General features: G+C 43.5%; 1 protein-coding gene across 5 annotated transcripts in view; it reads right to left on the bottom strand.

The window, feature by feature from the left end:
- The window catches only part of LOC134620049 (cytosolic carboxypeptidase 6), a 359,217-nt gene that overhangs the window by 13,724 nt on the left and 322,241 nt on the right, over positions 1 to 23,252 (bottom strand). For all 5 annotated transcript variants that reach the window (XM_063465948.1, XM_065469729.1, XM_065469730.1 and 2 more), the window contains 4 exons: positions 21,978 to 22,067; positions 20,347 to 20,461; positions 18,206 to 18,317; positions 3,167 to 3,319 (listed from right to left, as the gene is read on the bottom strand). In XM_063465948.1, coding sequence (XP_063322018.1) covers positions 3,167 to 3,319; positions 18,206 to 18,317; positions 20,347 to 20,461; positions 21,978 to 22,067 — 470 coding nt within the window. The remainder of the gene's footprint in view (positions 1 to 3,166; positions 3,320 to 18,205; positions 18,318 to 20,346; positions 20,462 to 21,977; positions 22,068 to 23,252) is intronic.

Genomic DNA, 23,252 nt, shown 5'->3' with positions numbered 1-23,252 from the left:
TCAAATAAAAATCATGTGAAATGGTTAAATGGCTGTAACAAACCCATGACAGACCCGGCCACATATTCACACTTTCAAACACTTTATTTCCCGGTTGATGTCTCTACAACTCATGGCTGCTGCTTTTCAGGTGTCAGCCCCATACAAACACCACCACCAACAACAGGAGCTAGTTCATTCTTCTTAAATGCAGATTTGGCGTAATTGCTGATGCCGCTTTAGTCGGTGTCATCCTCACCGCAGCGGCGCCACAGACCACACCCCGCCACATACCCCCATCACCCGACTGAGGCAGGGGAGACATCCAGCCTAACCTACTTCCCCCTCTGCGAGTAGGAGAGGGAATCAGCCACGACTGTCGGCATCCCCGGCCCATGGTCTAGTGGCAGGGATGTGTTAGACCCGGGTGCCGACCGCGTTTCCAGCGGAGGCAACGGAGCTGGTCTGCAGGCTGACCGCATGGCAAGCGGTGGCGGCGCAGCAGACGCGGACGTGAGCCAAGGCTCACAGGTGGCTTGGCAGGCAGCCGGCGTTGGCCTCTGGTGGAAGCGAGGCAGGTCCAGCTGGTGCGCAGACCCTCGACTCGGCCAGGGCAGGTCCCTCCCGCGCTTTCCCCTGTCTCCAGCTGTGCAGAATCTCTGGCTCGCTGTCCGCCAGCTCAGACTGAGCACGCCCCTCCGACGCCACGACCCCCAGCTCCTGGCTGAGCAGGACAGGGGCGTAATTTCCAGGGGGGTTAGGGGGGTTATGACCCCCCAATAATCAGACCCAACCAATATAACCCCCCCTATTTATTTAGACAGAGATCATGACCAATGTTCAGCACAAAGTTCGACGGTGTCGACCAGGACCCGATTTTGGCCACAGGGCCAGATTTTGTATTAGCTGCATCCGGCACTCGGGCCGAAACACTGCCGCCTGCTCCCTCTGCATGCTACCATTTGGGCCAGCGCCTCCATTGGCTGGCCAGGTCACAGTTCCGCAAATGTGAGATGATAGGTGGATCACTTTCAGCCTGGCATTCTGTTATTCATTCAGCTATCCAAACATCCAATGGAACGTGTCTACTGGACAATGATATTCCTACTTTCAGCTGCTCCCTTGCTACAAGGGGTCGCCACAGTGGGTAGATGTCTGATTTGGCAGATTTTTATACTGGATACCATTCCAGCTAGTGGAGGTCCCACTAATATCACTACTTTTATTATTAGTGATTTCTTTACTTAGTGAATGCGGTATGTCCTCGTAGAACAGAAGTTGAGTTAGACCACTTCTTACATAGGTATAGATCTTGATTGAGTCATATCTACTCTAAAGTAACCAATGAAAGAAATTTAAAAAAAAAAAAAGCTGCTGTGATTAGTCTCTTCAGTGAAAACGTGTTTGTGCCTCGGAAGTTCTTTAAAGTAGTTTTGTACAATGTCATTTCAAAGATTGGCTGTAAATGGCTAAAGCAGGGGAAAAATTACATTTATTTTTAGTTCTGAGCTTGTCAGCTATACTACACGGCTATGATGCCGTCTTGGGAGGAGTGCATAGAAAAAAAGTTTCCATTCACTGTCACTCCACTCTGGTGCACTGAGAGTTGCCTTGCTGAAATGCAGACTTGGCTGCCACCAGTGGGAGTTTGCCATGATTGTGTTGTGCTGCTGCTGCTGCTGCTGCACTGGGTTTTAGGTAGTGCTGAATGGGCACAGGGACAAAAGCACAGTGAGGGAGATGACCCCTGAGCCAGCTGTCACACAAGCAATACAGAGAAAAGAGAGAAGTTCTCCAGAAATAGCGTCGTACTTGTCCTTCGTAATGCGGCATAGAGTATAGATGCTGACAATAAGTGACATTTCCATACGTGTGTGGCTGAACATCTGCCTGTCTGGCTTCCCTATGTGTCAATGGGCAATAAAGGTTATTCTTTATGATGTGTGTAAGTGGATCTGCTATGAAATGTCACTGTCACCGAGAGAACGAAGGTCAGTGGAAGGGACCCGGGGCTGAGACGAACCAGCTTGGCGGATAATGTATCTGTATGAAAAGGTGTTATTAGGTTCTGCACGTGTAGCAGGGTGGAGGAGCGTCACAGTCACTGAGTGAATATTTCCACCCACGTGCCCTTCTGTTCTTTTTTGCTGTTGTCCTTTGTTTCTCCTCCTCACCCCCTTCGGTTTGCACAATCCTTCCCGTCCAAAATAAACTCAGTTTTAGCCACCTAGGAGGGCGCTTTAGCAGAACACCTGCGTCACTCACACAGAGTCTCCTGGCCTACTTACAGTCCTGTGCTTCGTCATGACCTTCTGCTTGTTTTCTGTGCTTGGATACAACATAAACGCACATTCACCATTATGAGTATATGCATTTTTACACAATTGAGAATCCGTTTTAGATTTTATTTCTTTAGGACTCCAGCAAACCCAAACGCTATGCAAAAAAGCATTCCAGGTGTTGTTCTCGTAATCCTTATGCTTCAGCGTTCCCTCTTTTTGCTCCCCTTCCCTTCACCCTTCCTCTAATCCTTGGACAAGGTGAAAATCGTTTCTGGAATGCATGCATTTGTATGATCTATGCTCAGAGTGGGCTTCTGTGGTCTGAGTACGATCAGTTTCCGTTCAGTAAAGGCAGCAAATTTGCATTATCCCATTTGACTGAAATCTAAATAGATTTCTGACCATTTCTGATTAAAACGAAAGTCTGTTTTGCTTGAGGCACTGAAACCTCGTATAACACAACATTTAAAAAATTACTGCAATTCTTGTGGATTTCCCCTGCCAGTAAATCCTCTACGCAGGCAAAAATACAGAGGATATTTTCATATTTTCGCTCGTGACTGCTGGGCACAAAGCACACTCTTAATTAATATGTGTGTAGTCTGTGTTTTCCTCTCACCTAAAACCAAGCAGGTGCTTTTATTTAAAATCAACATCTTACCTCAAAGGCATGCAGTAAAAACGGAAAGGTACCCATTGCAAGCTACGTAAGTTCTCAACTGACTGCCACTAAGGTTGCAGCAGTTGGCAATTAAGTGCCTCGGTGAACACCGCCTTGCCAGAATTTGCTGAGATATGACTATTTCATGTTCTCATTTCAAGCTAACCCGAAGGCCGAAGCTGGTGTAATTTTGGTCCCGAGCCCACTTATCTGGTGTTTGCGTGTGTCTGTCTGTATCACTTACAAAGGAGAAGTCTGGCGCGTTTTGGCACAGCAGTCGGGGGAAGACAGCCTGTCTCTGGACGCGCTCCTCTTCCTCAAACACGTTGCCATACATAAAGCCGTTCAGCATAGTGGAGTGGGCATGAACATCAATGTAGAACTCCAAACTGACTCTCTGATGGAGGAAAAGAGAAAGAGAACAGAGGGACAGGGAAACAGACAGATGATAAAAAACATCAGGTTAGCCGGGATACTTTTCTGTCAGTGAGCAACACTCCACATCAGAGATTCTCCACTGGGAGTAAGGAAAGTCCTCTCTCGGCTCTGGGGATACTTCGCCGGAGAGAGGCTTTCACCCATGGGATGACAACAAAACCCTCCAGACACCGAAAATACGCTCATACTTGAAAGGAGCCAACCACCCACACATAACTTCCATCAGGCTGTCCTTCTGAAGGGCACGGTTTCAGTACGTACATGGTCGGGTGAGCCAAGAGCAATATCGTGAAAATACACAAACACGCTCAGGTGGACGTCGCAGATTCATCACGCACACCAAATGTATTTATCAGGTTAATACCGACTTCATATTGAGAGTGTAATGTCTTTTCTCTCTAGTACACTCTGTGTAAAATGGATTTGATAAGATCTGTTTCTCCAGCTTGACTCTGCTATCACTCAGTCTACACACACACACACACACACACACACACACACACACACACACACACACACACACAGAGTTCGAGAGAGAGACTTTTATCTTATGATACAAATAAATGGCATATTTTTCTGACCTCCAGCTACAACCCTTGCTATAACATGACAAGATGCAGGACCATCGTAATACACGAGTATTACTCCAGGTGCGTCCCACAAACACAGACACTACCTACCAGCTGTGAGAATCACAACCTTCCAGTTTGAAAGATTTAACATAATTGTGTGCAACGTCACAAGATTTGATTTTTTTTTGAGTCAACAATCAGAGTGCAGATCAGAACAGCCAATTTAAAGAAGTGCAGTCACACTAATTCAAATGGCGTTTAATTAAAACACGTGACAACATGAAGTTCACACAGAAAAATAATTGAGTGTGACACAAAGAGTAAATTCACTCTATTTCTGAAAGCGCTGCTAATGGTAAATGGTAAATGGCCTGTATTTGTATAGCGCTTTTCCAGTCCCTAAGGACCCCAAAGCGCTTTACACCTTCAGTCATCCACCCATTCACGCACACATTCACACACTGGCTAATGGGTGTTATTGTCTCATAATATAAAACCTACAAACTGAGAACAATAGTTAGATGGCTCCTGGAAACATTAAAGTATATAATTATTGTAAAAGTATTCTATTTTTTCTTCGTTCCACATTAAAACCTGTTTTCTACAGCTGTGATTGACTTGCAGATTTTCTTTCTTGTGCCATTTCAAGTTATTAAGACATACTAGTACACACTAATTGCCAAAGCATCATTCAAAATGTGGATGGTAGTATTTATAGTATTATCTGGCAGTAGCGGTTTATCTGGTTTTTGCATTTCTCTCAATAAATGACAACATGCTGCATAATTTAACTATATACAATTCAAAATAAACACAGACCTGCTTTTATCTCACACTGAGATTATAATTCCTGAACTGGAATCCTAAACCGAAACAAGGTGTGGTGAGAGGACTGGCAAATATGACCTCACTTGGCTAAAACCTTCTCACTTCAGCAATCTTACACTGGTTCTGACAAGGGCAAGCACACAAGCCCTCACACAACCCCCCCACCCCCCCACACACACCTCCAGACCCTTAACTCCAGAGCAACACCCGCCAGCACCATCCCTCCTCTCTGCCTCCTCTATCTTATCACATTGTTCCCCTTTTCCTACTTTTATCCTTTCATTCTGCTTCTTTTCCTTCTTTATCTCTTTCCCTCCCTCCTTCCCACTCGGCTCATTAACGATTCCCTACCACACCTTGTTCCCTGTGGGTCGTAAAGAGGAGGAGGATGGAAAAGGAGAGAAGAGGGTATGGAGTGAATGAGGGGTGGAAGAAGGGAAAGATGGAGGGAGGAAAACCCAAAAGGAGAAGGGAACAGCAAAGATGGACAAAAGGCAGAGAAGGAAAACGATGCGCATGGCTGTGCGTATGTGTGAGTGTGTGGAGAGACAGTCGGGCAGCGATGGGAAAACAGAAAAGCACAGAGATGGGGGTGGAAAGAGAGAGAAAAGGAGAGAATAAGTATATAAAGATGAACAGAGAGAGGGCGAAAATGAGAGAAAGACAGAAAGAGATAGAGAGAGACATAGAGATGTGTGTAGGGAGATTGGCAGGAAAGAGACTAGAGAGAGAGAGAGAGAGAGAGGGAAGCAGTGCTTGGGCGGCCCAAGCGACGCAGTGTGCCTGTGTTTGAAATTCCGCTCACAGCCAAAGCAATTTCCTGGCGGTGGCTGTGCTGTCAGCTGCTTGGCTGGCTGGCGGTGAAATATGGTGGCTGGGAGTCGGCCGCTAGCAGCCCCCGACAACCTGATGGATGGAGCCCCAGAGGAGAGGAACAGCAGCAGGAGAGGGTAGGGTTGGGTGGGGTAGGGGGAGCGTGGGGAGAGGAAGGGAGAAACAAGAGAAAAACAAAACAAAACAAACAAAAAAAAGAGCAAGAGGGAACGAAGGTAAATGCAGCCAACTGAGCAGCGGTGGTGGTGGTGGGAGGGAGGCGGAGGGAGACGTGTATTAAGTATATGTACACGCATATGTATGTTTAAAGTAAAATAAAGAGTAAAAAAAAGAGCGAGGGTAAAGAATTGAAAAGCATATCGGGAGGAAGATGGAGAAAGTACAGAAAGGGAGAGAGCAGGAAAGGAAGCTCAAGGTGTGCCAGGCAAAGCCGGGGAAACCAGCCTAATAATCTCCTGGCTCTCCCCATATGTGGAGGGGGAGGAGTGAGAGGAATAAAAGGAGGAGGAGGTAGAAACAGCTAGATTGGAGGAGGGCGGGCAAGCAGGTAAATGGTAGATTGGGTGCAGATTAGAGGTTAAACGGGTGTTACATGGCTGTGTGGAATCACAGTGAATCTAAGGTGTGTACACTTTAATCAAATGTATTTAGAAATGCAAAAACAATTATAAATAACACTCTGAACAGCCTGCCAGCTGACGTCTCTAGAGGCCAGAAGACAAAATATTATCTTATCAACTAAGAATTCATCTTAAATGTTGTTGGGTTATTGTTATCCTGCCTCTTCCCACACCCGACACACACATGTTAGTTTATCTGAAGACAGCTGGATGTATATATATCGACATGGGTGTGGATTGATGTCCGTTTCTGTGTGTTAACCTTGTGATGAATTGGCTCACTCTAGCTGCGATGGCTCCTTTCCCCCCATGACCTCAACAACATAACGTAATGCATGTAGGGATTATTAATCTGCAGCAACATAATTCTGGAGTAAAAAACAAACCATGCCCCAAAGTACACAAAGTATACTGACTGCCTTTTCTAGATTCCTTTTGCCAATTTATTCTGGAGACTGAAAGCGAGCCCACAGACTCATGGAAGAAAAAACTGAGCTTCAGGAAGACTGTAAAGAGAGAAGTTGAGTTACCTGACTCACATATTCATGTTCACCAAGTGAGACAACCAGATAATCCTGATTAATCTATAAGCGCTATAAAGCTGTGTAATAACTCTTCATTCTGCGAATGGTGAACACACCTGTCAGGCATATGATCCCACACATATTTTTGTACTATACCTTCATGCAGTTGTTTTCCTTAGATTTATAGTGTACATATTATTCTCCCCAAAAGGGAGAGAAGCTGTAATCGGTTCTGTTTGTCTGTCTTTCTGTTTGTCAGCAGGGGGAGTTACTTATCTTGTCTATCGATCTATCACCTTCAGTTCTATCATTTCAATGCTCTAATCTAAACCCACATGGTTGCCACATGCTACAAAGGTCTCCTTCGCACTATATTGTGAAGGACACTAAAAAAGAGGCAGTAACAGCCATGGCACCCCCACAATGTCATGTCCATGCTTAATACAATGTTCAGCTAATGCCCTGCCAATCAAACTGAGACGGTTCTGAAGGCCCCACCAGTGTGATTGATGCTTCAATTAACAACCCGCTCTGACCTCCAAAATTGTTCATTTGAAATTGTAATTAAGCAATTAGGGGCAATTAAGAAACAGAGACTGCTGAAAGAAAGTCAGAAGACAATTTGAGAGTGCGAGAGAGAGAAACAGAGAGTGAGCGAGTGTCCAAATGAAACCTCTCAGAGAGAAACAAAAGCCGCAGAAACTCCAGGGAACTCTCAACTTGCGGTGAACTTGCAGTGGCGGCAAACAGTTTAGTGTAAAACCTAGAAGGTCAAATGAATGAATTTTGTCAGACAAGTACTTATCTGCTGCATATTAATTAGAGCAGGGTGTGGGGGTGCGATGAGGGCCGTAAATGCTGGGCTTATCTTTACACGGAAAGGAAAAAGGAGCTGATTGAAGCAGGATTACAAGCTCCTGAATAAAGCTCTTGGCATCAGCAGCATACCTTTTGGGGAGAAGGGGAACCGCTGCTTGTTCAGGAGAAAAAAGTTAAGTCTACTAGTATAATGCATTTTATCCCACATTAATTATCCAGTATAACACCTGTGGGAGGACTGTTGTGCATTTTTCTGTCTGCAATATGGCAGTATATGAAGCACTGGCAGTTACAAAGAAAGGGACGTTGCTAGCCCCTTTGACAGGTTCACAGCTGATTCATTCAAAAACAATGAAGGGACTTTAAACGTGAGGTCAGGGGCGGAAAAATAAAGCTAAAGAAGAGACCTGAGTCTGGCTCCAACAGAAGCCACTCCTCTTGTTAAACTATACAGCACAAGTAAGCATGATACAAGCAACTGGAGATAAAGTATCTGAATTTCAGGAGCAGGACCTCGCCTCCAAACACACTTCTCCCGGTTCTCATCTATATATGTTCCCCCAGTTCTACAAGCTGTTTGTTCTCGTTTCCTCCCTCCCATTTTCTATTCTTTAACGTCTTCACTTCTATTTAGTACATGGGGATCTGCCAGGCCCGGGAGCCGCTGCCAGTCCCCTTTGAGGCCTTTCCCAAACCACAGTTCAATTCATGTCCAAGCCATTCACCTTTACCTACTAAAGCCCTGTCAAGCCTCAAATGAGGACGTGGGCCCAGCGAGTGAAATAAATATCTTAAATAAAATGGTGCAAAAAAAGATTTTGTTCTAGCCAAACCGTTAGCAAGTTGCTAGTAGTTGTCGCTGTGAGAAATTGGTCACAAACGAGTATGTAGCACAGCACTGAAAACCTCTTTGAGATTGTTCTTGTTGATAACAGATTGCCGAGTTGCCTGTAGTTTGGATGGAAGATGCTAATTGCTCACTGAGCAGAAACAGATGATTTGCCTTCAAAGTAAAAGCTGAGTCTTAGCGCTGCAACCAGCTTTTTTCAAAAGCCACAGCTCAGTTTGAAGGCGACCCATCTCTGGTTCTGACTTGTGCGGCATTTTCACCACCACTTGTAAAGAAGTTTACAAGTATTGACAAGTCGGCATCCTCCATGCAGGCTACAGACAGCCACTGTAATCTGCTAGCAATCACAAGGAGATCTTTGCCACCAATTTCACTCAATGACAGCCAGCAGCCTCCAGCAACCTTTCCTCAAACGGTCGAGGAATACACATTTTTCCTGGAGGTTGCTAGGGGGTCAACAACCAATCTCTAGGCCTCTGTGACTGAAGCCTAATTTCCATCTTCTGAGATTTAAACAAACCGCGGATTTATCAGGAGCTTGGATACTTTGATTGTTAGTTGGATTCTGACCAGACTGCTAACTTTCTGCTAGGTGTCATCTAGAAACACCTATTGGCTGCATCTGTTATGTAAAATGGGAGTCCACAAACCAATGAGAGATGTTTCAAAAAACCACTATAGGAAACAATCACCAGCAGTCTCTGTTTGTGGTGTATTGCACACTTCTTCAAAATGTAGAGGCCTCCTGTGCTTACATATATCTGGATACGTCCACCCATCCATTCTTTTCCGCTTATCCAAGCGAGGGAAGTCTGGAAAGGTGGTCAGTCTGCCACAGGGCTAACACAGACAACCATTCTGACCTATTGGCGATGTCGAATCATCAGCTAACCTAACACCACAAACTACATGTCTTTCAACTGTGAACGAGAGAGAAACCACGCAGACAGGGGGTCAGCTAGATGCTGGATTCCAACACAGCACCTTATCGAATAAACCAGTTTACTTGATAGGTCTTTCTGGAAAATGGTCACTTCCAAACCCAAGTCAGGTGGCAAAATCAATTCCTAACACCATATTTTCTATGAAGAAGGCACCGTTCTATTATGGAACCAAGTTAGCGTCAAATATTCTTGCTGGGGAAAGTTTCCCGCATGAAAGGATTCAACATAATGACACTTAAACAGTGTAAAAGTCTAACCCTCATTTCATTAGTTAGAGGAGCTGATTCAGGTCACAGGGGCACATGGTTAGTGACCCACTAATGATGTAGAAGTGACAGAACATGGCAGATGGCATGACCTGCTTCATGGATGAGAGTAAATGACACAAAACTCTGCCACCGTCTGTCTCCATCTATCTGATTTTCTCCTCTCTCCCTCGCCCTCTCAGTCTGCATCATGCTCTCAAATTGATGGTGGTATTTGTCTGTTTATGAACACAGAGGTGACTTGTAATCAGGCTGAACGGGCACAGGCAGCTCTCTGCTTCAGCCCTTTTAGTGCCACATAAGCTGTCACATCTGTTGGGAGGGCTTGCCAGGAAAGCACAGGAAGGGGAAGCGAAGGAGCGTAATAGGTACAGAGAGGAAAATGTGATAAGAAAAGAGAGTAGAGAAGAGCAAGAGGGGAGCCGCTGAAAAAATAATCTGAAATATTATGTTAAAAATTAAGATAAGGTAAAATCCTTTGAACTAAGTTGCGAAAAATTGTATAAAAATTGCCAGAGTATGAGAGCTTCATCTGTATCTTCCTGTGAAAAGCAGACAATTCAGCTTCCAACGGAGGGAGAATAAAGAGTGGGATGTTGGAGGAATAGAAACGACGCAGGGATGATGGGGAAAAATTGGCCGTAAATCTCAGAAATGGATCAGAAATGGTTGGCTGACACCAGAGGACGTTTTAACGCACACAGAGAGAGGGGAGGGAGAAGACAGAGAGGCGAAGAGAAAGACAAATAGATGTGCAAACCGCACACACAGGTCGCTAACTTCACACATAAGGCGATTCTGACCGTTGAACAAAAGAGACAGACGTGGAAAGAGAGAGTGTGGAGCAGTCAGTGTAGAAGAAGGAGGGCATTAGGGAGGATTTCAAGGTGCAAAATCAATCTGGGTGCTGTGACAGGACCTAATACGTTTGTTTCGGGGAGAAAATTAATTTTCTAATATTAAAAAGGTCAAAAATAAGCCAAAGCAACAATGACCTCTTTGTCATCCTTAACAAATTATCCAAAACGGCAACGTCAGATTGGTGGGGATACATCGGCCAGTGATGAATGCTTCTGGTAATCAGCCAATCAAAAAGAATTCTTCTTCTGCTTTTGATAAATGAGCTGGAAAAGCAACGCTTTAGGAAGGAGATGGGTCCATTTGTTTCTTTGGTCTCTTCTCTTTCCCCCCCTCCCTCTCCATTTCTCTATTTTCAAAACAAACAACAGGGTAGCTTGGGAACAGATTATAGCTCCTTGCATCACTGACTCTTTCAGCCATTTTCCCTGCTGACCAATGTTCAGCTGCAGATGGTAAATGATGGAATTTTCTGAAACAGTCTGAGCAAATATGCCTTGAGATGGATGGAGGGAAAGTTTACAAGCAGCTTATAAGCAAATGCTTAGGTGTCATTCGCACAGGGACATTACTCGATTACATTTACTACGTCAAAAAAACAAAACACACACGCACAGATGCATATCAGCAATTACGACTGGAAGCAGTGATGTATCACCAGCTCATCATCTGCTCCTGTGGCTTTAATAGGAACAAACCCTTACACTATTATAAGAATACAACATGAGCATCTTAATGTGGTCCTACACATTCTGCACCCATGAGTATGCGAAGGTTTGCTTGTGTTTGAGCGATGCAAATTTTATCACCAAAGGGTGAACCCGAGGCACCCCACTACACTACAGTCCTCCACCTATGTACGCACGTTTTAAGCTGATGCCAAGTGAACTTTGAAAAAATAAAAATAAAACAGGTCTCACTCCACCCTTTGCCCAGAGTAGCTAAAGGGTGGAGTGCCCACTCCGGGTCAGGGATGAGACCCTGCCCCAAGTGGAGGAGTTTAAGTATCTCGGGGTCTTGTTCACGAGTGATGGGAGAAGGGAGCGGGAGATCGACAGACGGATTGGTGCAGCAGCTGCAGTGATACGGACGCTGTACCAGTCTGTTGTGGTGAAGAGAGAGCTGAGTGTAAAAGTGAAGCTCTCAATTTACCGGTCGATCTACGTCCCTACCCTCACCTATGGTCACAAGCTGTGGGTAATGACGGAAAGAACGAGATCCCGAATACAAGCGGTGGAAATGGGTTTCCTCCAAAAGGTTGCTGGCCTCTCCCTTAGAGATAGGGTGAGAAGTTCAGCCATTCGGGAGGGGCTCAGAGTAGAGCCGCTGCTCCTCCACATCGAAAGGAGCCAGTTGAGGTGGTTCGGGCATCTGACAAGGATGCCTCCTGGGCGCCTCCTGGGCGAGGTTTTCCGGGCATGTCCCACCGGGAGGAGGCCCCGGGGCAGACCCAGGACACGCTGGAGAGATTACATCTCTCGGCTGGCCTGGGAACGCCTTGGTGTTCCCCCGGATAAGCTGGAGGAGGTGGCTGGGGAGAGGGAGGTCTGGGCTTCTCTGCTTGGGCTGCTGCCCCCGTATAAGCGGAAGAAAATGGATGGATGGATGGAAAATAAAACAGGCAATTGAGTACAATCTCCGTGTCTAAGTAGGGACCTCTTTCCTGCTACCTTATAAATATTAACCACACAAACTCCTAAAACAAATGGGAGTCTTTGACTGATTAATTGGTAACAATATTCCCTGTGCTACAATAAAGGGCACTTCCCAAAGACACCGCGAGCACACGAAAGATCCACACTGTCTCCACTGCACTGTGTGAAACTCCATCATTATGCCCAGCGAGACAGTTTGAAATTAGCAAAGCAGCATAAACAAGAGCACAGCGGTGATGACAGTGAAGGACGACGTGCACTTTTTGGAGTGATTATGATCGACGTTTATTGTTGGCTTAAATTTAATGATGTGAGGTTTGAGTTTTACCCCAGTAACAACCAGTCAGGTACATCCAGCTTGTGAGACCTCATCCCTTTGATTTTACTTCAGGAATCTGGTGAGACTTATTTTGATTCAATCATGTAAAGTGAGTGCGCCAAAGAAGTGCAGGTGTCTGATTCTCAGTGTGATCAGTGGTGACATTTAAAATCTCAGGCAGTAATTTAAATCAATACTGAACTAAAAAAAACAACAACAACCAAACAAAAAAAAAACTGAGCAAAGCCTTTGAGAACCTTTGGGCAGAAAGCTAGACTATCTTATTACAATCCTCTATAATGGATAAAGAGACTGGTTTCTAATTAATTACCTGTCAACAAATTAACTGAAAATAATGTGTCACATTTTTATTGTGTGAATAGATGAAAAAAATGAGATCCTTCCCAGGATTGTTGACAATAACAGCCAGTGGAGTGATTTCTGTGTTAAAGACTCAGATGGTGTTGTTTGAATCCTTTCCGAGTGCCTTGCCTCAGTGCCTCAGTGTGCAACGCTAGCTTCTAATATCAACAAGCAACTGGCTCCTTACAGAAAAGTTATATTTTATCTACTTAAGCCGACTGAGCACGCAAATACTTCTGGAAAAGTACCTCAAATCTTGAATATAGTTCACACTGTTACACTGTTTAATATAATAAACAGAGTAACATTAGTCACGTGCAGGGTTGAGATGTTGCCTACATTTCTTGGTCACAAATGGCTCAGTCACACTAGAGTGAAAATTAGACAGCAACCTCCTTGAAACAACTAAAAATCAGTGGTTGCTAATCCCTGTTGCTAATAGCTGCAGTAAACAACCGGTCGCCCAGAGGTTGACTGTGCAACACCCTTAACATGGAGGCAACCACAATCACTCGTAATGCGATTGCACAAGTCGCCTGGTGCAAGGCAACCTGTCTCCAAATAACTGTGGTCTGACTGGGACTGTCTGCAGTAACTCTCAGACAGATTAGTGAAGGTTTTCAAATAATAACCATCTCGTTTATAACAGTTAATTTGAGTCAGTCGTCTGTAATGTGTGTTTTTGCAATAGGGAAGTCAGCTCTCCTTATATTCCTATATGAAGTCGAGGTTGGTGAGAATGCATGTCATTTTGCAGCTAAATTGCCATCCTGCAGCAACTCTGTCTGTATTTTGGGAAGGTATTTCTGTTCTTGACAAAAGTTAATCACTGGGTTATTGCAAAAAAAATGCATGAAATTGTCAACTTGATCCCATTTAATTGCAAAGTGAGAGCAGACTCCATCCCCAAATGGTCGCGGCAGATGGCCCCGCCCCTCATTGAGCTCGGTTCTGCCGGAGGTTTCTTCCTGTTAAAAGGGAGTTTTTCCTTCCCACTGTCGCCAAAGTGCTTGGTCATATGGTCATATGATTGTTGGGTTTTTCTCTGTATCTATTGTTGTACGGTCTACTGTACAATATAAAGCGCCTTGAGGCAACTGTTGTTGTGATTTGGCGCTATAGAAATAAAATTGAATGAACTGAATCTTTTACTGCATGCTACTGTAATTGTCTTTGAAGACAATAACTGACTGCGAGCGATTGCAGACCTGGTCCCCGTCTTCGAAGCAGCTTTGAATTGTGTTGGTGCTGCTGTCTCCAAACACTGTTTTCTGTGACTGGAGCATAGTAAAAATGGTGTCAGTAAACACACATCTCCTGGAGGTCATACAGAAAAAATCAGCTGACAACCCTTAGTTCTTTTTTAAATGCTGAGGAAGTACAAACTGGAGTAAACAGTGTATTTGTTTATGCTTGATGAATAGATTATTGTAAAATGAAACATTCACTGCTTCGCTATATCTGCAAACACCTGTAGACTTTGATTTAGTTTCCTCCACAGGAGGAATATTTAATCATCATTTTTATGCGGGCACTATTTCTTTGGGCGCAATGAATTTATTTCCCTCCCGCCAAACTGTTGCTGTTCAGTTTTTCTGCATTTATAGATCAATAAAAACAGTTACCAGAAAACTGTGAGCTGGTTGATGGGACCTAAGTCACTGATTTTCAAAACATCAGTTCTTGTTTCGGTCACATTTTACATAAACACGGGTGCACTCAGAGCAGTGTTGAATTTCTCCATAAATATTAGTCAAATAAAAGTTTTCAGCCATCAGTGGTAATGCAGTGTAGATTGCTTCTGCTACAAGCTTTGATTTTAAATGGCACTTGTCTGGAAAGCTCCTTCCAGTTATTGAAGTCATTGCCTGAACAGAACAAGGAAGTTATTTTACCAACAGAAAGCGAGTGTTGCTGCATTCACAATGACTGGGAATCACTTTGGAGTGACTAAGGTATCCGTCTCAAGAACGGTAGATGGAGTTTGAAGCTGAATGCTGGTAGGCTCCTTTGTGCAAAGGAGGGCAGTGTGACTTTGAATTATGATGCCTTTTGCATAGAAATGTGGGTGTTTAAAGACGTAAAGAAGTCGTGGTGACACGGCCTTGGGGTCAGATTTATGTTCATAATGGCTCACAGCAACTTCAACCTGAGATGAGACAGAACTGTCAACTTGTTACACGACATTTCGATCTTCCATCACAACATTTATTGGCTAATCGTTACTTTTCATGTCATGATGCTGATTTAAAAGTATAAACTGTTTATGATAAACTACGCCCTAAAGTGGTGACTTATTGCCGCTAGCATATCTGGATTTGATTTTGAAATCCAGGTTTGAGACACATATTGGACTTTTGAATATAAGATTTGAAGAGGTCAACAAATTATCTACATGATGTTAGAGCTGTATTAGCAAATCACCCAAATTAGACAAAATGCAAACAGAGATGTACACACACAGAAAAAACAAAAACAAAATTCGACTTAAATGTATCTGCTGCCATTTCAAAAGAAAAAAAAGACAAAAAAAGTCTGTCTAAAAAAAATCTTACAGAATTTTTTTCTGTAAGTTCCGTAAGTAAGTCATCGTGTCACAGTATTTCATTTGGGCCTGGGCTTGACTGCACCGTTGCAACACCTCGATTCTTTGCTTTTTTAGCCATTCTGTTGTAGATCTGCTGCTGTGTTTGGGAACTTTTTCATATTGCATGGCAGTATACATCTGACACTGAATGCCAGATGCACATTTGACTTGAATATTTTGGTATAGAGAGGTGTTCACGGCTGACTCTATGTCTTTAAGATGCCTGGGTCCACCACTCCTCCACCACCGTGCTTGACAGCTGGTATTAGGTGTTCATGCTGACATGCTGTGTTTGCTTTTTGCTTTTCATCGCTGTGCATTATCTCCAAATATCTACAGTTTGGTCTGATCCATATGAAGGATATTGTTCCAGAGTTCTTGTGATTTGTTCAGATGCAACTTTCTAAAGCTAAGCTACGCATGTTTTTTTTTGTTGTTGTTTTTTAAAGAGCTTTTTCCTGGCAACCTTTCTAAACATTAAACCTTAACATTTAACATGCTAACTGAAGCCTGAAGCCTGTAGAGTCTGATATAGCTTTGCTGTGATGTCTAGTCCTGGGTTTATGTTAACACACACTTGAATATTCCAGACCTGCAAACTGCTAAAACTCCTGGTTTTATCGAGGTGCTTACACTCTCTGCTGATCAGTTAATCAAGAGCATTAGCAGCACTTGGTTGTTCCTTACCTCAAGTTCTATGGTAATGGAATACTTCTTTTTCATAGGGCTCACTATATGTTCTCATGTCATGTTGAAAGTTGAAGCTGCAATTCCAGCGAACCTAAGTTCTTTGAATTTTGATGTTGGAGTTTGTTGTTATGAGTTGGAAAACTCGTTACCATTTAAAAGGTCATCTGTAGCCAGCAGACACTGTTAACATTACTGCAATTGCCCTGTGAAGGCATCATTATGAAAACCCACACTCTTAACACCTTTTTAGACAGCTAACATGAAGCAGCGACATTAAAATGGCAAACCGGGGCTGCTGTTCAAGCTGTTTTTAGTTTACTTGCTGTGACTCTGCAGTCCCTGACAGCTGCCACCCACCTGTTTGACTGACGTGCTGAATTTGGGGGAACTGTACTGCGGTGCCTAATATACTGCGCGGCCAGTCGGATATTTTAAAGCTATACGATGATGAATATTCTACAGAACGGGCAAGCGTGGGTCAGCATATTTATGTTTAATTTATACTTTACAGCAAGCAAAGATTGTGTAATGTTAAGAGGGGCAATCAGTTATATTTTAGCGATTGCTCCTTTAGCAGCGGCTCAAACAGTCACTGATTAATTCAACAGTCTCTCAACTGCTTCCTTAATATGGTTTAAGTGTTATCAGTGCTTAATTGTGTGGCAGTGTTATGAATAATCCAGATTCCCAGGTCTTCAAGCTTATTCTAGCTTTTGTATTTTAAACAAATAACCACACAGAGTTACCAGCTAGTAAATGGACCACATACAGTATGCTAGCTTAGCCCAACTGTTCTGCTGTGGCTGCTGCTGCTCTCCTGTTAATGGAGTCCTCCAGCAGAGCCCTCCAACCATGGTAGCCTCATTAGACTCTATGCCCGCTGAGTGAGATGAGCATGAATGGAGGGCAGCAGCACAGGGCCTCCTGGCTGCAGAGTTGGCATCGAAACTGGCATCTGGGAGCCCCAGACATGAGTAGTGTGTCTGATGGGATTAACTGGCTGTGGCGAAAGAGAGACAGAAGAGGAGAGGTTGCCCAAGCTTCCAAATTAACTCTGCAAGACTAAAGGCAATCATCGGGGAGAAGGGGGCTACAGCACGACAAGTGCTGGTGGATGGTTATCAATAGAAAAGGAGAAGGAATTCAAGTCTTCTGACCCACAGGAGTGGACTCGGGAAACATATGGTCTAATTCTGTGATACTGACTGGGTTCTTCATTTACCCAGCAGTACTGTTACAATTAGCATATTTTATTGTAAAACAATCTTCCATTAATTGTATCTGCTTGAGAATGAATGTGTGCAAATGTGCTGAAAAAGACTCGGTATAGTATCTTTTTTTTTTTAAAAATGCATCTGACAGAGAATAAGAACGCGCGTTTCAGGATGAAAACACATTACATTCACTCATCCATGTTTCTAAGCAGTGCTGCAGTTTTGTGGCTGTTTGTTTGTGTACTTTCTGTGTCTGTTTGCTCAGGCGAGTATGTGTGTGAGTGTGTGTGAATGACAGGCATGAGTGGATCACCCTGCCATGACAGAGTCTATCGATCAGCGTGTCAGCGTCGAGGGAAAAGGTTAATCTGCCCGATGCCAGCCCCGCGCCTCACCCCATCTCTGGCCTGCCCTGCATCCCGCCCCAGCCTGCTCCCTCTCTTATCAGGATTAGAGGAGTGTACAAAAGGGCAGAGTATTCCCAGGACACACGCTGACCTTCAGTAATCCCACCAACCTGCCGCTCTGCTTATAATTAACATCAGGAACAAAGATGAAAAATCCCTAGCCTCCCTGTGTAGCGTTCCTCCAACTGAAAGTCTCAAAGTAGAGAAGGAAAAAGTTACAGTAGATTTAAAGACTGAAAGCACACAGTCTTGCTTCAGTAATATGTTTTGAATGGCCAGGAGAGCCTAGCTGACATTCTAGAGGTGCTGACTGGCCTCCTCATGCTCCCCAGCGCACACACCCTAAACACAGACTGGAGAAACATGCTGAACCAAGCAGGGAGAAAGAAAACTGTTCTTGGGATCAGTAGACGCTACTGTGGAGAAGGAATGTTGAGCACATAACAGAGGACTGTGTCTGTTCGTGTGCGTGTGTGTGCGTGAGAACACACTCACCGGGTCTTGGTTCATCTGCACTATGAGTTGTTTCACAGCGTGCAGTGTGGGGTGGGCCCACGGAGAGGGATCCTGCCAGTGTCGATTCAGGTCGAAGCCCATCAGAGAACACCTGTACACACAAGCATGTGCGCGCGCACACACACACACACACACACACACACACACACACACACACACACACACACAGATAATGGAAAATCAAATGCGGTTTGCCTTACAAATGACTAAAGGCACCTTGTGGCCACAAACGGTGCAAAGTTGCACATGTTCAAAGCTTAAGTTTAAAAGTGACCTCTTGTCTTTTTTTATACAGTTCTTCACTAATTAAAAGATGGTTTTAGTATCACATGCTGAGACTGCCATGTTATAAAAATGATATAAAAAAAAAGCATCCCTGTGCCTGAAATCACTTCCTTACTTAAATGACTGAGTAATTTTTTTAAAAAAATTCAGGATATCAGGTTTGTAAATTGTCATCTTTTTTTCAGCACTTTTGTTTCTCTGTAAAAAGTTCCAAATATACAAACATGGAATAAAAGATGGAAACAGCATCAGTGTAAATTGTAAAATGTGTAAACGTGCATTCTTTTTAATGGACAGCAGGGGGCGACTTCACTGTTTGCAAATAGGTTTTGACTGTACACAAAACAGCCCTCGACTCCTTGCCTCTGTGACCTCAGTAAACACATTTCTGATGACTTTAAGGGCTTTTTCACTTTTTACTGAATAAAACTATTAAAGTTAGAAAGGAGGATCGTAAAGTGCATTCTCTAACTAACTATTTATCAGTCACAATTCATTAGCCAATCAGCTTGTGGTGTCCTCGGTTTCAAAACACCAACGCTCAGCTTGAGGGCTCTGTAACCAGTGGGCGGCGTCACGATGGCTATCTTTCCACTACGAGTATACTAGCATTTATTGCACACTCGAAATTCAAATCCTCTAATAAAAGGGCAGCTGCTAAATATGATGCCCTACATAGTAAACTAAGATTGATTCAGGACAGAAAAATGTGGTCACAAATTCCTACTAGATTCAGCTCGGCAAGTGTTTGAAGAGAGGAAAAAATCCTTGCAACAAATACACATGATGCATTATTGGTAAGAAACTGTAGACGCATTAGAAGCAGACTGGGAATGAGGGAAGTGCATGAACTTGTAATCAAAGTCCGGCTGACCAGGAGCTGAACCACGGATGATGTGGCACGTGCCCCAAACATTAGGCTGCTGTGGCGCCCAACCTTATAGTGTTACCAGGAGTGTCAAATTGCCATAATGGGATGCTTACATCTAAATATGCGCCCTAATCTGCTGTGCTTTGTGACATGTCGATCTTTGACATTTGCTAAAGCCAGTGATAATGACACAGGAGTTACTGATACTGCAGGGCAACTGAGCAACGCAGCCAGCCATGAACAAAATACTCATCCCAGGTTAACTGCAATTGATTATTTGCTCTGCATGTATCCATTTCAGTCTGCTCTCCACTGTGTCCTGCTGAGGTAGCTGTGTGGTTTCTGTGTATGTGTTCTGTGTGTCTGTGTCCACGGATGAGGACTATAACTATTCACCTACTGTCAATATGCTGGTTATCACCACTCAGTGCAAAAGGAAGCCAATAACAATAGCCTGAACCATCACCAGTCGCACTGAATGGTATTACTGAGATTGTCACTGTGGGAAGCAACTAAAGAATCCCTGCACATGTATTTTGGGGACAGGGGCAAGGCACCACCACTAGATGGCGTTCACAAACACAGTGGGAGTGTGTTGCATATCTTGGTGAGCATTAGTATTCTGAGGGCTGAGCCTATTAAGTAAAAGGCAATTATGAAGAAGGGAATGAGAGGAGAGGAAAACAGAGGAGAGGAGGATGCCCACAGAGCTGCAGCAGCAGTGTTAAAGACAGAGTGGAGGAGAGGATGGACAGAGAGACTGGCAAAGAGAACAGCCCTACAGCCAAATACTATCTTCTAACAAATGCACTGCTGTGAGCTATATGAATTCATTAAGCTCTCTAAAGGTGGAGTTAAGAGGATATAACCCCACAGAGTGTGATACAAAACCATGTAATGTGTGAGTTCTACTTAGTGTAGGGATGGTTTAAAATTAAGAATTAAAACATGCACATTTGTGTACCTGTAATTGCCCAGGTAGACTCCGTCAGGATTTAGCATGGGGACTATCTTGAAGATCACATGATCTCTCAGGATCTGAGCAACAGGGTGCTGGCTCACCAGGAAGTCAATCACACCTATGAAACACAGGCACACACACACACACACACACACACACGGAGGAAAATAGACTTGAAAAGAAAACCAAAGGCAGGCTGGCAGTTAATTGAGTTTTGAGAAACAAAAGGAGAAGGAAGGACAGCGAGGGGCATCATCAGAATCGAGGGAGGAATAGGAGACGTCAAGCCTAAATCGATACAAATGGAATGGAGCTGACGGCGCTGGAAAAAGAGACAGCACACGGTGGACTAAAAGCCAGCTCATCTGATCCATGATGATGCATATGCACACTGAGATAGATAGATAGATAGATAGATAGATAGATAGATAGATAGATAGATAGATAGATAGATAGATAGATAGATAGATAGATAGAGCACCTTTCCTTTTCAGTCCCATTACCTATAAACAAAGGAACCCAGAAGGAGCTAACTTGACCACTCTGAGCCGATGGAAAGGAGCAACAGAGCCATTAAATCCTGCTAAAAGACAATTTCCCAAAGGTTCCTAGTTTTTCAAGATGCTTTATTAGTTTTGAGTTACCAGAGCTCAGGAGCAAAGACACTGCAACACCACTGTATTTCAGGACTATAGTTTGAGTTGTTATATAGAAATATAGGCTCAGGTATCTCTTCTGTTAAGTTTCAAGCATATTATACTCAGGTGCAAGGTCAGAATTATAATTCATTTGTAAGTGTGAAAGGACTGACTGCTCATCCCTTTTCATTACGTATAGTTTCCAGACAATATCAGACATGTGTTATTATTGATCACATGTTGAGCTTTTTTTTGTATATTTTAGTACAATGAACTAGTCTGTTAATTAGTCTGGTTTAATGGTTTGTTTTGCCTCTATCCACAGCACAGGTAGCCTGTGTGCAGTCCAGCTCTGTCTGGAAGCATTTAGTGTTTTATGAAATGAAAAATACAACAAAAGGAGCAGACAAGACCATTGAGATGACAACAACAGCATTTCTCGTTTTCAACATTTGACATGTTTACGTTCCACCTTTATTTAAATGTTTACATTTTACACTGTGTCTCAACTTTTTTTGCAAATGTGATTGTGCTACATTTAACATGTTTGGAAAGAATTTTCCAGTTTGAAAAAGGCTAATGAGGTATAAGGTAATAATAATGTAATCTCAGCTGGAGACCAGACATTTTGGTACTTTTGATATTTGGTTTTCTGAGTCTTGTGATAATTTGGTAAACGGGCTCTTTAATAGCAATAAAAAGTTAAAAAAATTAAACAAACGAAAGATCTTTAAACAAGGATTTTGTGCCGTTACATCATCTGGAGAAACCACGGATTATAAAATAAATCTTCATTCTTTCATTTCATTTTCAGGGCGTGCAACGATGATTTTGAATTTTTGAAAAAGTGATGTAAAATATGAGACAACAGTAGCCATAAACATCCTGGTTACTAACAGCAAAATGCATACATACCGCATTGTGCAGTGCATGCTGAGATACGCTGCTGTGCACACAGGTGAGTGGTTCTGCATTTGAATCACATTAAAACTTTACCTTGACAAACAAACGAGGCGGGAGACTCTCCGGGGTGAACACGGGCGGTGAGAAAGACCAGCTTCTTCTCCCGTTCTGCACTCATGTGGTCTAAACAGGGGCAGTGAGAGGAGTTGGCGAGGAGGAGAAGAAAGGTAAAGACAGGGTACCAGAGGGAGAAAGAGGTGGTGCTGTTAATGCACAAAATTCTAGCAGACCTGTAGAGCAACTCCAAAAACTTATTCTCGGACACAAAATAACAATTGAGAGTTGGTATTAAACTTAGATATACAAGTAACCCATAAAAGTCCGGTGTGAGAGGTTGGGTCACAACACAGGCTGACCTCACAGTCTATTTTCAGCCAGATACACATGAATCAATCATCAAACCAACACACGCCACAGAATATTCAATAGATAAGGTGAATTATACATCTATAGGGGTCAGGCTCTGCTTGCAACAGGTGTGACCTGATAGAGGTCTTCTTTGAGTTAAGACTTCAGGCTTGCTAAGGAATTCTCTGTGGCTCGACGCTCCACACCTGCTCCTTGGAGATGGTGTTGCACAGGTGTGTTTGACTTTTCTTGAGCTTTTCCGCTTTACTGGTGTATTTTTGCATACACAAGGACCACTAAACCTTTTGAGGTTAAACATCAACATCATATTTCTTCATACCAGTGGTGTGAATGACTATATTCTAATCATCTCAAGCATGATTGCATTGCTAATATTGAAAACTAAGCAACAGAAAAGCTAAATAACATAAAAAAGCCAAACAGGATCTATTCATTCAAACCACAAAGGTTAAAGTTTTGCTGTTTTCTTGGCCCGTGTTTCTCTTCTAATCTGCTGTTGCTAATGGATGAAAGCGATTGCGTGCCTCATTGCGATACACAAACTTAATATCTTATCGATTCTTCCACCTCTTCTGCTGAGCACAGAAAATGCTAATTAGCAACAGGGTATGCACCTTTCCTTCTTTTTAATTCCAATTTAACCTCAGAGCAATGAGTGTGTGCTTCTCTGCGTGTGGGAGCACACGCGTGTCTGTCTGAGTAGTTTGGAGTCGTAAACAAAAAAAGCATTGTTCCATTTAAGCACTCTGCCTCTGATTTTATTTCGCTTTTTCCTCCCTCTGCCCTTCACAGAGACAAATGGCTTTGCCATTCAGGAGTCTCCGTGGAGCGGGGCAGGGCGTTTGTTGTAAATGTGAGTGCTTGCGGTTTCGCTGGCCGCTGGGTGCTCGGTGTCTGTGAAATTCCATCACTTACAAATTCTACTTTGGCCTCGACCCC

Source organism: Pelmatolapia mariae, linkage group LG23 (genome assembly GCF_036321145.2).
Source record: "Pelmatolapia mariae isolate MD_Pm_ZW linkage group LG23, Pm_UMD_F_2, whole genome shotgun sequence".
Classification (NCBI taxonomy): domain Eukaryota; kingdom Metazoa; phylum Chordata; class Actinopteri; order Cichliformes; family Cichlidae; genus Pelmatolapia; species Pelmatolapia mariae.
This window is presented reverse-complemented; position numbering and strand designations above follow the sequence as displayed.